At 45.7% G+C, this 13,858-nt stretch overlaps 2 protein-coding genes across 6 annotated transcripts; both read left to right on the top strand.

Annotated features, from left to right (window-relative positions):
- The first annotated feature begins 759 nt into the window (after positions 1–759).
- Positions 760–2,755, top strand: LOC109782075 (uncharacterized). 2 transcript variants are annotated; one of them, XM_045229119.1, is made up of 3 exons: positions 760–888; positions 1,437–2,134; positions 2,507–2,755. In XM_045229119.1, exon 2 carries the CDS (start codon positions 1,462–1,464, stop codon positions 2,092–2,094), a length of 633 nt encoding a protein of 210 aa, XP_045085054.1. In that variant the 5' UTR covers positions 760–888; positions 1,437–1,461; the 3' UTR covers positions 2,095–2,134; positions 2,507–2,755. The 2 variants fall into 2 exon arrangements, with proteins under 2 accessions (XP_045085054.1, XP_020196247.1); XM_020340658.3 differs by lacking the exon at positions 2,507–2,755 and having other exon boundaries at positions 1,437–2,410.
- An 821-nt stretch (positions 2,756–3,576) lies between these two features.
- Positions 3,577–13,815, top strand: LOC109782071 (uncharacterized). Of its 4 annotated transcripts, XM_040390773.3 has the most exons (4): positions 3,577–4,292; positions 4,372–4,469; positions 6,423–6,524; positions 12,426–13,815. In XM_040390773.3, exon 4 carries the CDS (start codon positions 12,944–12,946, stop codon positions 13,532–13,534), a length of 591 nt encoding a protein of 196 aa, XP_040246707.1. In that variant the 5' UTR covers positions 3,577–4,292; positions 4,372–4,469; positions 6,423–6,524; positions 12,426–12,943; the 3' UTR covers positions 13,535–13,815. The 4 variants fall into 4 exon arrangements, 3 of the variants coding, with proteins under 3 accessions (XP_040246707.1, XP_073354202.1, XP_045085055.1); XR_012183032.1 differs by lacking the exon at positions 12,426–13,815 and adding an exon at positions 7,203–8,126 and having other exon boundaries at positions 4,372–6,524; XM_073498101.1 differs by having other exon boundaries at positions 4,372–6,524; positions 12,429–13,815.
- Positions 13,816–13,858: the final 43 nt, after the last annotated feature.

The following is a 13,858-nucleotide window of genomic DNA, read 5'->3' as shown; positions in this document are numbered from 1 at the left end:
ATTCCTTTTAGGTGTAGCGGGTCGGAAATTATGGCCACGGGGAATCCAAGGGTCCCTCCATGTCCGTATCAAAGAACCATCTCCAACCCGCCAAATGATCCCTTTTTTAACCAGCTTTAGACCATGTTCAATACCCTTCCATACAGTTGAAGGATTTGCAGTAAAAACTGCATCCAACAGGTTCTCATTGGGGTAGTACTTCGCACGTAATAAGCGAGCACACAAACTGTCTGGAACATTAAGTAGTCGCCAGGCCTGCTTTGCAAGCAATGCTTGATTAAATGCATGCATGTCACGGAAACCCATACCACCTTTGGACTTTGGGAGTCTCATTTTATCCCAACTCAACCAAGCCATCTTTCTTTTATAGGTGTCAAGCTTTAACAGCTCGCTAGGTGCTCTCCGACTATTTTCCAACAAAACAAAAGTTTATAGATGGCCATCTCAAATTTCAACCAAGAACTGTGGTGGTGTTTCAACTAAAATGCTCGCGAATTTGGAAAAACCGTAAAAGGGAAAGCCAAAAAAGGAGAAAGAAAAATGTGAAAAAGGAAAAGGGAAATTTAAAAAAGAAAATAAAAAACGAAAATTAGAAGAGAAAGGAAAAAAAGAAAATGAAGAAGAGAAAAACCGAAAGAAATAACAAGAAAAAAGAGAGGAAAAACCGGTTTGGGAACCATGCTGAATAGGAGAACCATGCGGCTCGTGCGGTCCGTGTCGTGCCAGCACGTTTAACCAGCGGTTTTTTCTTTTCTTTTTCGAGGGCTGTTTAACCAGCGGCTCTGCCTGGGCCTGGGAGGCCAGCACGAGTCTCCAGTCCGCCTACCCCCGCGTCATCGGAGTGCCGGCCGCCGCCGCTCGTCGCGCCCGCATTTTGCCTCACCGCCGGTATGTATCCGCCTCTCTGCAGTACCCGCCCTAACGGCGACTGCGCCAACTACGCAACTCACCGCCGGACATCCCCTCCGCCCCCATCCCCACTGAACCCTAAGCCCAGATGTGATTTTCTTGATCTGTTCTTGTGCAGCTTTCAGGCAAAAAATTTAGTATTCCTAGTATGCAATCAACTCAATTTACACCAGTTTTGGGATATTTTCAAGGGTTCAGTTAATGCTGGTTCGTCCTGTAAGGTTCATGTCTTTGGCCCAGTTCATAGTGAAACCTGTTAATCATTATTTTCCAATCTAAAACAGCAGCTGACCAATTTGGGAGTCGGCTATTAGCCATCTACTACCATCAATTTTCGCAACCTAAATAGCTCTTCTCAAGTTTTAACTTTGGCCTCTTACGAGATATATATATATATTCATGCCTGAAACTGAAATAACAATATGTCTTCTTGTGAATCATTGTTTCTGCATTGATGTTTGTTAAATGGAGAACCGTGTGTGATTGTTAACCCCTCTATATGACTATATCCAATCCTACCTTTGCAGCAAGACTGAGTGAGGGTGATCGCTCATGTCAACAGTGTGGCCGGCCATTGACATGGAGGTGATAGAGGCGATTATTGCGAGAGCGAAACCTCTTCTGAAGGTGTCCATGGACTCCCACGCACAGCCCGATGCTCTGGAACGCATCAGTCGGTTGCTGGGCGGTGCCGCAGTAAATTGCATCTTCGACGCCACCTTTGCCGATCGGTTCAAAGGGACGTTGGACGACTTGGTTGACAAATTGGAGCATGACACTAGGAAGGTGGACAACCTCACTGCTCACCTCCAGGCCATGCGCCGCCCTAAAGACCACTGCAAAGGCAGCCGCCGCGGTGTCTCCCCTGCTGGCCAGCTCGCAGGCCTCCATGGAAATGATCTCTTCCGCACGCTGATGACCCTGCAGCTGCCCGCGACCGCACCTGCGGAGTTCTATCTTGAGGTTGCTCTTGCCGCGCAGAGCCTCATCGTGCATGACCAGTTTGACATTTCCATGCACGTCTGTGAGAGGATCGTCTTCGGGGCCAACTCTACGGTGACCAAAGAGTACAACTTCATGGCCTTCAAGGACCACAGGAATACCTTGGAGAAGTATGTTCGTGAGCACATTGACCTCGCCGCTGCTGCTGCCAATTCACGTCGCCCCACTGGCCTAGCAAAGTAAAAGCTCGATTGCCATAATTAAGCTAGCTAGCTAGCTGCAGGTAAGAAAAAGGAGGGTCATAGATGGATCCTTAGTTGGCTTCCTTATGTACTCCCTCCATCCCAAAATATAAGAGCGTTTTTGACACTAGAACACTCTTATATTATGGGACAAGTGCGACTACTTATGTATGTATTATGCTACTTATCAGCGATCAAATTTGGTAATAGCTGCTAAACTGCACCCTGTGCACCTGGCCTGCTATAACTAATTTCGTACAATTTAATTTGTATGGCACCAAGTTCTGTTATTAATAATCTAAATGTTACTTTTGTCATATTGTATTACAAAGCTTCTATTTTAATTCATGCACCATGCATCTATATATTTTGCCTGCCCTTTATTTCTGATGATGGTGCAGTGATACATGCAGATGTTCACATGTTGACATGAACAAATTGACGTTGATTGACGAAAGTCTTGAGTGTTTGTTTCACAAGTGTTTGATCTTCCAAGCCTGCTAACCATGGTTTCAAATAGTATAGGTGACAATTACGAATAGCAAACACATGCCAAATCTGTGCTGGCACAATTGTCATTGAGTATTTTCAGGCTGCCCACTGCCGTATGCAAAGTTGTATAGATTCAGGGGTGTTCAGTTCTTCAGTAACATTTAAACTTTGATGATTTCTATTTTAAGAACAAATCTTCCTTGTACTGTAAGTACTATTTTCTCTTTTATTTTGTGATTTATATGCTACTTGATTATGCCTTATCCCAAGTTCCCGATGGCCCTTTGAAAGTTTATCTGAAAGGTTCATCATTGAAAATGGCTCCTGTATGATTGTATCACCTGGTCATGTCACTTATTCATTCTATTTTCCCCTAATAACCTGGCTTAGATGATAGGTGTATTAAAACTTGTGTATTTTCCATTCAGCTTTATGAAAGCAGTATTGATAAATCGACATCTAAATGAACAGGTGCAGCAATTATTTATTCACTGTATACAATGAATATGTTCCCGGTTGATTGCTTTCAAGATTGCAGTGCATTACTCAACTATCAAAGTAAACTATTGAAAACAGAGGACAAGAACAAGCTCTGCATGCATGTTCTTCAGGAGCTACAAATAGCAAGTTTGCTTGTTGGCTCCAACAGTTGGCATTGTGCAACCAATGTGGTGACAAGATGTCACCATAGAGCTCAGCGACGCGTTCTCGACCTCGGCAGAGGCATTTCTCCTGAGCAAGCATATGACATACTCCATCACTTCGGCAACACAAGGCAGTGTGATCTTGCCATGGCTTGAGAAGCCAAACTCTTCCTGGGACATCGTCAGGAACTCACTGAAGGTCGTCGTTCTGAGGTACACCAATGGTACCTCGAAGCGCCTCCCATCAGTTGTGTACATGACAGAGTGGCCCTTGACTTCTACAGAGATGCAGCACTTCTCATCTTCTTTGGTTGTTGCTGTCGTCAGCTTATTCCTCTTAAGTGCAGCCATCCTCTGCCACTTCTTTGCCAACTGAGCAAGTCACGTGGTGCTGATCATGGTTGGTTGATTACGGGTCTTATTTTTCAGCTGGAAATTCAGAAAAGTGAGCTATGCCTGATGTAATGCTTAGTTGGTGGTGTATGAGCTGATGGTGTCAATCATAGTCGTTTGCTGAATTTATAGCCCAGAGGAAAGACATTGTGGCTGTGAAGTAGTTGTCATCAGAAAAGATAACAGGGGAAAAGACCATGGGATCAACACATGCAATGTTGTAGTATGATTAATTTGGATTAGATTGTGCTGGGCCAAATGTTTGGAGCATCAAAGCATAGGTTTGCTCTCATATCATCTGTCAGTGTAGCAAGCTGGTGAGGGATAAGGCCATTTTCTGTTCTGTGATTCAGATTATGGAAGGATTACTTTTAGATATCATCAGTGGCAATGATCATGCTTTTCTCTGAAGGTCTGAACTTGATGTCTGGTTGAAAAAAAACGTAGGACTAAATGATCAGGAATTCGTTCATGGTCGTGACTGGTTGCTGCTAAACTTTCAGTCTCAGATTGGTTGTTGATCAATCAGATGTTGTACCTCTGCCTGAATCAACTTGCTTGACCAACTTCGTTCTTTCTTCAGTTCATGGTCTTGTCTGTCATGACCAGTCTCCAGTCCAGCGTCTCATGTGGTTTGCATTTCACTGTTGCTTCCCCCATTTTCACACAGGTCAGAAAAAAAAAAGGATACTCTGTTTTGAGAGGTATATTTCATAACTTTAATTTTCATATAATTGCTAAATGCGCAGGTGTCCATTAATTATTCAGCTGAGGATGCAGTTTAATGGAAGTTTTCTTTCATCTAAGTCTAAGCTGCTATCTGATCGTATGCCATGCTTACTTGAATGTATGAGCGTTTGCTTTTCTCTTCACTAAATTCTTTAAATATGTCTAATTCTTTAAAAGAAAATGTGTGCAGAACTGCGTTAGTTGTAGTTTCTAGGTGTACGCCTTGACTGAATTTGTTAACACACAAAAATATAATTGTGCTACTGAAGTACCCACTCTGAAACAGACAGTTGAACTAAATATTTTGCTAATTGCATCACAATTTTTTTGTTCCCAATTCTAATGTACTAACTTTGTATTTACATCTTCCATTGAACAAAATATGGTGCCTGGAACAAGGATCCTAGTTAGCTGCCGTTCTTCAGAAGCTAACAAACAGCTACATACTGGCTAAACCCTACACGTGGCACCACCACACTGCCGTCAAAGCAGCACGACCTGGCAATGGAACTCAGGAACGCCATCACTACCTCCGTGGAAGCATCTCTCCTGAGCAAGCACATGGCGTATTCCATAACCACAGCGTCGCAGAGCAGCGCGATGCGACCGTCGTCGCTGCCCGCGAACCCAAACTTCCCCTGAGACATCCTCAGAAGCTCGATGAAGACCGCCGTGCCGAGGTACGCCAGTGGCACCTCGAACCGACCCCCATCGGCTGTATACACCACGCATTGTCCCTTCACCGCTACTGAGGTCGTCGCACAACACTCCTCGGCGGCTCTTTTCACCGTCGTACTCTGGGCGAGCCTCTTCCTCCCCATGGCCACCATCCTCTGCCACTTCTTAGCCAGTTGGCATTCCTCTTGTCACTGACCATGGCTGTATCAAGTGGGATTCAGCTAGGTGTTGTAGTGGTTGGCTTATGGATAAACTAATGATGAGACGGTGTGGGTAAGCTGGTAGATTTATAGGTGAGAGGGGAGGGAAGCATCATGATGTGCAGTTGTAGCTTTCAATATCATGACAAGTTGGCAAGGGACAGAGCCATGAACTCAGAACATTCAATGCAATGCTCCAAGAGTGCAGGGGTAAGCATAGCAATGCGACCTTGATTAGATTTCACTTCGCCAAAATTTGGAGACTATCAGTACTTGGGTGCTTGGACATTACAAATGGCTGCCATGCCGACCTGCTTCAAGTAGTGGCCAAGAAGAGACTTGTATGACCGAGGACTACCTGAAAGTGGGTCTATTTCTGTTTGTGATTGCGCAACGAGATACCAATTGATCATTTGGGTGGTAATGATGCCCTACATTCCTACTGATTATAAGTATATAGAGTGGCCCCTGAGATGGAGACATGCAATTGTTCAGGCTCGTAGCAATCTATTCTCTCTGAACTTTGAGTTGAAAGCTTGTGCTGGTCTAGCACATGATCTGTTTGATTTTCGGCATCTCACGTGGTGACTGCTGCTTCTTGCATTTCATCTCTCGGATACAGGTGTACACATGACTAGAATCAGACTTATTGTGAATCAGCCACCTTTATTGTTTCCTGTGAAAGTGGCATATCACATTTCCAAGCTGAAGCATACTATGTCTCTCATGTGTGTTGTGTTGGCTGCTCGGTTCCAATGCATGTATTATATCTGAAATTGTGACTTTTCAGTTATATTTGATTTTTTTCGACACGACCATATAGCAAAAAATAAATAAGAAAGAGTCAGAAGGGGATTTATTCCTTGTGGACAGACATTTTCAGCATTTTTAATTGTCGGCTCTATGTAGTCCCCTTTGTTTCGAGGAACTTATTAAGATGGAAACAAGGATGATTCATATATCAACGCAAGAAAGACCTGCTGAGACATATATGTTCTCTAAACATATATGAGAATAATTCATACTCATACTCGTATATGTAGAGAACATGTTTCAGCAGGTATTTCTTGCGTTGATCTTTTGACCGCTTTAAAATCATAGTACAATCTGCCTGGATTAACAATTAATTTGGGATTGAAACTTATGATGTGATGGTAAAATTAATATTTTGCAATGCCTGGATTAATGTGTAGGTGACAGGAGGAGGCTGGGTTACATGAATCAATGTCTGTCTGTCAGTGTGGCAAGCTTGCTGGAAAGGCTGATTTGATCTCTCCAGTCACCCCAGTCCCCAGGTACTGCTACTGTTGTTGTCCCTGACAAAAACACATATTGTTATCTTGGCCTTACACTACAAAAACACATATTGTTATCTTGGCCTTACACTTGCTGTTAGCACTGCATGTTCTGAGGCTCATGCATGCCTACTTGTCGCCCATGTAGAGTAGAGGATGTGGGCTAATCTCAGATTACACATGTCATAGGCACAACGAAGATTTGTCAAAGTGATATACATGAAAACGTGATCAAGTAAAGTCCACTACTGCAAAAAATGATTAGAATTTTTCCACAGGACATTGACCTCGTTATGTAAAGACAAAAATAAATTCCTTTTCCTCACATTTATTTTTGGAATAAATCTGTAAAGACAATAGTTCAGCTACAGTACCAAACTTGAATGCCCTGCGACAGGAGGAGGCGTGCAACGTGCAATATAGACAATCATAAATTTCCTGCCCAACAATCGTGCTAACAAACAGGTGTAAACCAAAAACCGTGAGTTACTTTGTAATCTTACAGCTTAGTGTCTTGACCACTGAAGAGATTCTGTCACATGCTAACGATCATAAGCAATTCTCACACTACATATCTTGTAATATTATAGCTAGCTAGCTAGGTGTGTGGACCATTGAAGAGATTTTATCTTCTTGTTGCATGAGCAGCTCTCACACTACATATCTCCATCTCGGCAGGGGCACCCAAAATGATTATTTTGCAGTATCTGGTTGCACAATCACAAATCCATGGCCCCAGACAAATCAAATCAAGATCACACCATAGTCTTTCAGCATTGCATGTTCTGAGCTCATGGCTATGTCCCTTGCCAACCTGACAAGAATTCAAGATAGCTGCACCTAAACTTTGTAGTCTTTCTCCCTCACCTCTATATAAAACCATCAGCTTAGCAACACCATCACCTCACCAGTTCACTCACAAACTAAACCAGCATTACTCCACCTAGCCAATAGACAAGAGGAGCAAGGCAGACATGGTTAGTGCCAAGAGGCTTGCTCAGATGGCAAAGAAGTGGCAGAGGATGGCGGCCATGGGGAGGAAGAGGCTCACCCGAACCACGACAGCGGCGAAAGGAGCAGCCAATGACGAGTGCTGTGAAACTTCACCGTCGGTGGCGATGAAGGGCCACTGTGTGGTGTACACCCCCGACAGTGTGCAGTTCGAGGTGCCACTGGCATACCTCGGAACGGCGGTCTTGAGCGAGCTCCTGGCGATGTCCCAGGAGGAGTTTGGCTTTGCAGGCGGCAATGATGGAAGGATCATGCAATCTTTGATTGCATATTTCAATCATCAAATTCAGAAATAAATCCAAATATTCTTTAATACACATGCTTAATCCGACGTTGGTCAAATTAATCACGCATATCACTTATTGCATCTCATAGAAGATGAGAATTCTTTTCCATGGAGAGTACATGAAGACATTCGTCTAGCAAGACTCTCAATGATATATCTCTTTCTTGGATTAATATCCAAAATTGGCTTCTTTGAAGCCATTTTTTAGAGAGAACATACTCCCTCACGTTATGACCTTTCTTGGTCATCTTTCAGGACACAAGTACCCAACTTTTTGCTTTCATAAATAAAAGCATTGAAAACTTTTAGTCTGAGGAAAGTAACCAATAATCAACAATAATGAGCATAAAAATAACCCCACGTTGGTCTGGTTAAAGATATGCACATTAAACTTTTAAACCTTTCTTTTACATTCTAAAGCACCGTTAGGCAGAAATAGAATAAAACATCACCTTTTTACATTAATTCCACATCACCGTTGGGCAGAAATGGAAATAATGCACATAACTCATAAATAATGCGATGATAAAATTTCTATTAAGTAACTTTGCTAAGAAAATAATCATCATTATCAACTTTATTGCAGCAGAAAACTAGCAATATAAATTTCCCAATCTTTATCAAATTCTCTGAAAATTGGTCACTTTGGTACAAAATTTATCAGAGATTTGAACTTTTAACTATAAGACTCATTGAATTATAATATTGTCATCATCAACGTTGGTCAGAAAATAACAATACCATAATTAAACTTTAATCAAATATCTTTCTATTGTCATAGCAGAAGGTATCTGAATCTGATTTCACCCACAAGTGGAAAAACTTCTCTCAAAAATTGTTCTTCCAATTAAATTTTCCCATTGGTTCCAATTTAATTGGAGGATAAAACTTTCTCTTATTTAGTAGCATCACTGTATACTTTTCTACTCTCTAAACAAATTATCCCATTGGTTCAAATTTGAGTAGAGGAGCAACAAGTTAAACTTTTACTTTAGTTCTATTCACTTTTAAAAGAACACTTTTATTTTATTTGCAGCGGAAAAACATGAATAAAGAAAATTCATGAACTTTAAAAAAAAACTTTTCAGAATTGCCCAAAACTGGACAAAAAAAACTGTGTGAAAATTTCCCCAAAATTGGACAAAAAATAAATAAAGCACGGCAGCTCCAGCCGGCCTCGGCCTGGCGCGTGAGCCCCGCAGCGGCCCACGGCCTGCTCCTCCACGCGCTCGCGCGAAACGGCCTTGCCTCGACCTGGGTCAACGGCCTCGCCTCGACCTGGGTCAACGGCCTCAGTCCCAGCGCGCGCCTCCTCTGTTGGCCCAAAAGGCCTGCAACCGCCCGCCCTGCTCTCTTCTGGCCGTCGGATGAGATCCTACGGTCCAGCGCGCCTGTAGCCCGAGCAAAACGGTCTCATCCGACGGTCCAGCGCGCCTGTAGCCCGAGCAAAACGGTGCCCAGCGCCAGCAGGGGGAAACCTAATCCATTCCCCCACCCCTGCGCGCCGCTCGCTCTCTCTGATCTGTCCCGGTCGCCGTGCAACCGCGCCGCGCCTGTCCGCCGGCAACGGCGTCGAGCGCCACAGCGCCGCGCGGGCCGCCTATCCCTTGGCCCTCCGTTCCTCCCTCCGCATTCCTGTAACAGAGAGAGAGAGAGAGGCGCGGCTTAGCCTTCCTCTTCTCCACTGCGCGCGACGGTGCCGAAGTGGCGGCGGGTTAGGGCCGCGCCAGCCGCCGGCGACGACGTCGATCTGTCACCGCGCCGCGAGCCCCTCCCCATTTCTTTCCCCCTTCATTTCTTTCTTTCTCCATCCACCGCCGCCTACTGGCCAGTGAGAGAGAGAGCTGCGACGGCTCCCGCTGCTCCCCTGCGCCGGCGTGCGTCTGAAGACGGCGCCCCTGCTGACCCTTTTGCCGGCGTGCGCGAGCACCCTAGGGTGAACGCGTCGCCGTCAAGCGGCTCGGTTGTGGTGCCCTTTGCCCCCGAAGGGGTTGCACATCGAGATCGAGAGGAACGGCGCGGCCGGTGCGGCGGCGCCCTTTTCTTGCAAGATTTCTTTTCCCTTTTGCTTCCCTGTTTCTCTGCGAGGGTTAGGGTTCTTGGGGGAAATTTCTTTCTTCAACCGGTCGATTCGGTTCAGTCTCTTTTCTTTTCTTTTTCCATGTGAATCCACGCACTAGATCGTGGCTGATACCATTGTTGTAAATACAGGATCACCTAGGTGTGGATCAGTGGGATATTATCTGTATTCGGGTGTTTACCTTAGCCTTCCGGCCATCGCTGGTTCGTCGGATGATGGTCTGCGCACGGGCAGCGACGGTCGGTGTAGAGGGCAACTGCGAGGTGGCTGATGGCGTCGGTGGGGAGTGGCAGGGCGTTGTGGAGCTTCCCATCGCTGACCAGCCTTCCTCGATCGGTGAGGTTAGAGAGGTGGGCGACGGTTCTGTTGCACACTTTCCCTAGTGGCCACCACCTTCCTCTTATAGCCGGCGCGACAGGGGCCCACAACCCAGTTGGGTTGGGCTCCCCCGATCAGGGAGCGAGTCAAGGGTCGGGCCCATTGGTGGAGAGATCAATACTAACAATTTGTTCTCCACGAGCCATGGTTTGAATACTTCTTTGTTTGAATGAGTTTTTCTCCTCTTCGTTCTCTTGGTGGCATGATGACATGGTCCGAGATGCAACGATTCATCAGAATCGTCGATGGCGTCCAGTAGACATGTTTGTATGTGCTTCTCCCATGCATGTGTCATAAGTGTTGTACGTGTTGCTTCGCATGCGACACTGCTCTGCCCATGGTCGGGAACGACAGGTAAGAACGCGGTCATGGCCAGGAATAGTGGGGAGGAGTGCAACAGTGATAGGGACAATGGGGAAGATAAAAAGTTAAAAAGAAAACTCACCATAATCTCGCCGGAGTCCAGTGAGGGTGCATGGGCGTTAGGGCCATGGTCGGGGAGGGTAGGCAGGAGCACTGCCGTGGCATTGGTGGAGGAGATTGAGAGAGTTGTGGGTAGAAAGAGATATTACCTGAGGGTGGACTTTTTTATAGCAAATTTGAGGAAGTAACAATGGGTTTGAGGAGGACAACTATTATTTTTAATATGCTATATGCAAGTTTGGAAAAAGTGCCAGGCGTAAGTGAGGCTATTGGGCATCGCCTAGTGCCTGGGCGGTGCTTAACCACATTAGGCATGGCTTAGATAGTTGTATAGTTTATGATGAAAGCTTATGATAGGGTAGAGTGGGAGTATTTACAAGCAATCATGTTGAAACTTGGTTTCTCTCAGAGGTGGGTGGATATTGTCATGGGACTGGTATCTTCAGTAACTTTCTCAGTTCAGTTTAATGGGAAGAGGTTGGAGGAGTTTACACCAACACGTGGGATTAGACAAGGGGACCCGATATATCCATACTTGTTCTTGCTAGCAGCAGAGGGCCTTTCGTGCCTGTTAAAATCCAGAAGTGAGTCATCCAACATGAGTGGTTTACAAGTGGCGCCCTCGTCACCTAAGGTGAATCACTTATTATTCGCTGATGACAGCCTGCTGTTTTTCAAGGCAAATAGTATGGGTGCTACCGAGGTGAACCTAGTCCTGGACAGATACTGTCAGGCCTCAGGGCAGCGTATCAACTACAATAAGTCATCGGTTTATTTCAGCAAAGGGGTTCCCGACAGTATCCGGACAGAGGTGAAGACGGTGTTGCAAGTTCCAAATGAGACCCTAAACGAGAAATATTTAGGTATGCCCTCGGATATAGGCTCATCTAAAAGCGGTGCATTTAAATACTTGAAGGATCGTCTATGGAGTAAGTGCAAGGGTGGATTGAGAGCACAATGTCTTCAGCAAGCAAAGAGGTTTTGGTGAAAGCGGTCGCCCAAGCAGTTCCGGTCTTCTCCATGTCCTGTTTCAAATTGCCACGAGGTTTGTGCGAACATCTCAATATGTTAATCCGGAAATTTGGGGGGGGGGGGGGGGGGGGGGGGCAAGGCGGGAAAGCGAAAACCCCATTGGATTTCGTGGAAGACTATGACCCAGCCAAAAGGAATGGGTGGTCTAGGTTTTAAAGACTTTGAACTTTTTAACTTGGCCATGTTAGCAAAGCAGGCATGGAGGCTGTTGCAGGAGTTAGACTCTCTCAGCGCGCGCATTCTGAAGAGTATATATTACCCGAGTTGCTCAATTCTGGACGAGAGGACAACATTGATCAATGGCCAAGACATTGATCAATTTGAAACATATAAGTCTAAGACTCCATGCCATGGTCGGGGAGGGTAGGCAGGAGCACTGCCGTGGCATTGGTGGAGGAGATTGAGAGAGTTGTGGGTAGAAAGAGATATTACCGAGGGTGGACTTGTTTTTAGCAAATTTGAGGAAGTAACAATGGGTTTGAGGAGGACAACTATTATTTTTAATATGCTATATGCAAGTTTGGAAAAAGTGCTAGGCGTAAGTGAGGCTATTGGGCATCGCCTAGTGCCTGGGCGGTGCTTAACCACATTAGGCATGGCTTAGATAGTTGTATAGTTTTAATATCAAGGTGTATTTATGGTATTATATGTGAATTGATGCTAATATCAATGTTTATTTATGTCACTCCAGCAGTGAACATGCAGGGAGCTGAGTGCCTCGTGCTCGACTTGTAAACAGGTTTGGGGCTTTCCGACAACAGTGCTTTGATGGCGACGGCGAAGCCAGTTCACATAAGGCCTTCCCTGCCCCTTCGATGATGGTGGTCCTCCTCATAGAGGCGCCGAGGAGCATTGTGTGTGTTCCTCGAGGGAATATCCATCCGCAAGGCTAGGGTTTCCTTTTTTTCTTCTAAAGAGTGTGATCACAACCATCCTATGGTGATGTGCGCTCAGATGCCATTGTGTGAAATGTGAGGTTGTTTTGTGTATGAGGCATCAAGTGCTTGTTCTCTCACAATGGTGAAGGCATGCATAGGATGCCCAAAAATTATAGCACAAGGTCGGTGTTTGTAGACAAGTGAGTTTTGTGGCCTTCATCGATGTGCCACAACGATACATGATTCGCCATTCGCGATAGATGCTTTCTCCGGCTCATAAAACTTAGCCGTAGTGGTACGATAACTGTTCAAGTCAATAGTGTGGCCAGCCATGGACATGGGGGCGATTTTGAGAAGCGCCACTCGTCTCCTTGAGATGGCCGGGGGCACCCACCCACATCCTGATGCTCTGGGACGCCTCCGACGGGTGCTGGGCGCCACTGCGGCACATTGCATCTCTAACCCCACCTTCACCGATTCTTTCAAACAGATGTTGGACAACTTCGTTGGCAATTTCAGCAATGACACCAGGAAGGTGGACAACCTCACCACTCGCCTCCAGGCCACGCGTAGCCCTAAAGGCTGCCGCCACGGTGTCTCCCCCACTGCCCAGCTCGCCGGCCTTCATGGAAATGATCTATTCCGTGCACTTATGGCCCTGCAGCTGCCCGTGACCGCGCCTCCGGAATTCTGCCTTGAGGCCGCTCTCGCCGCGCAGAGCCTCATCGTGCATGACCACCTCGACCTTTTCATCCACCTCTGTGAGGAGGCCACCTTCAAGGGCGACAGTACGGTGGTCGATGAGTTCAACTTCATGGTCTTCATGGACCACATAAATACCTTGGAAAAGTTCATGCAAGAGCACATTGACCTCGCCAACGCCGCTGCCACTTCACGTGCAACCACTGGCCAAGCGAAGTAAAAGCTTGATTCCATAGTTAAGCTAGCTAGCTGCAAGTAAGACGAAGGGGGGCCAGGAGGGTCATTGATTGATCCTTATCTGGCTTCCGTGTGTACTTTGGTGGATCTCGTTATCGAGCCAAGAACAAAAACCACTACTTATGTATGTATTATGCTACTTGTCAGCGATCGGGTGTGTCTTAAGTACTAGTAATGGTTTCGATCAAACTGCGCCCTATGCACTTGGCCTGCTATAATTAATTTTGTACAATGGAATTTGTTTCGCACCAAGTTCTGTTATTAATAGTCTGTATGTTTCTTTTGTTGTGTTGCATTACCTGCCTTC

This window comes from Aegilops tauschii, chromosome 5, assembly GCF_002575655.3.
Source record: "Aegilops tauschii subsp. strangulata cultivar AL8/78 chromosome 5, Aet v6.0, whole genome shotgun sequence".
NCBI lineage: Eukaryota > Viridiplantae > Streptophyta > Magnoliopsida > Poales > Poaceae > Aegilops > Aegilops tauschii.
This window is presented reverse-complemented; position numbering and strand designations above follow the sequence as displayed.

Coding starts and splice junctions, on each gene's coding strand:
- LOC109782075 (XM_045229119.1), top strand. CDS start 1,462: ATGTCAACAGTGTGGCCGGCCATTGACATGGAGGTGATAGAGGCGATT.
- LOC109782071 (XM_040390773.3), top strand. CDS start 12,944: ATGGACATGGGGGCGATTTTGAGAAGCGCCACTCGTCTCCTTGAGATG.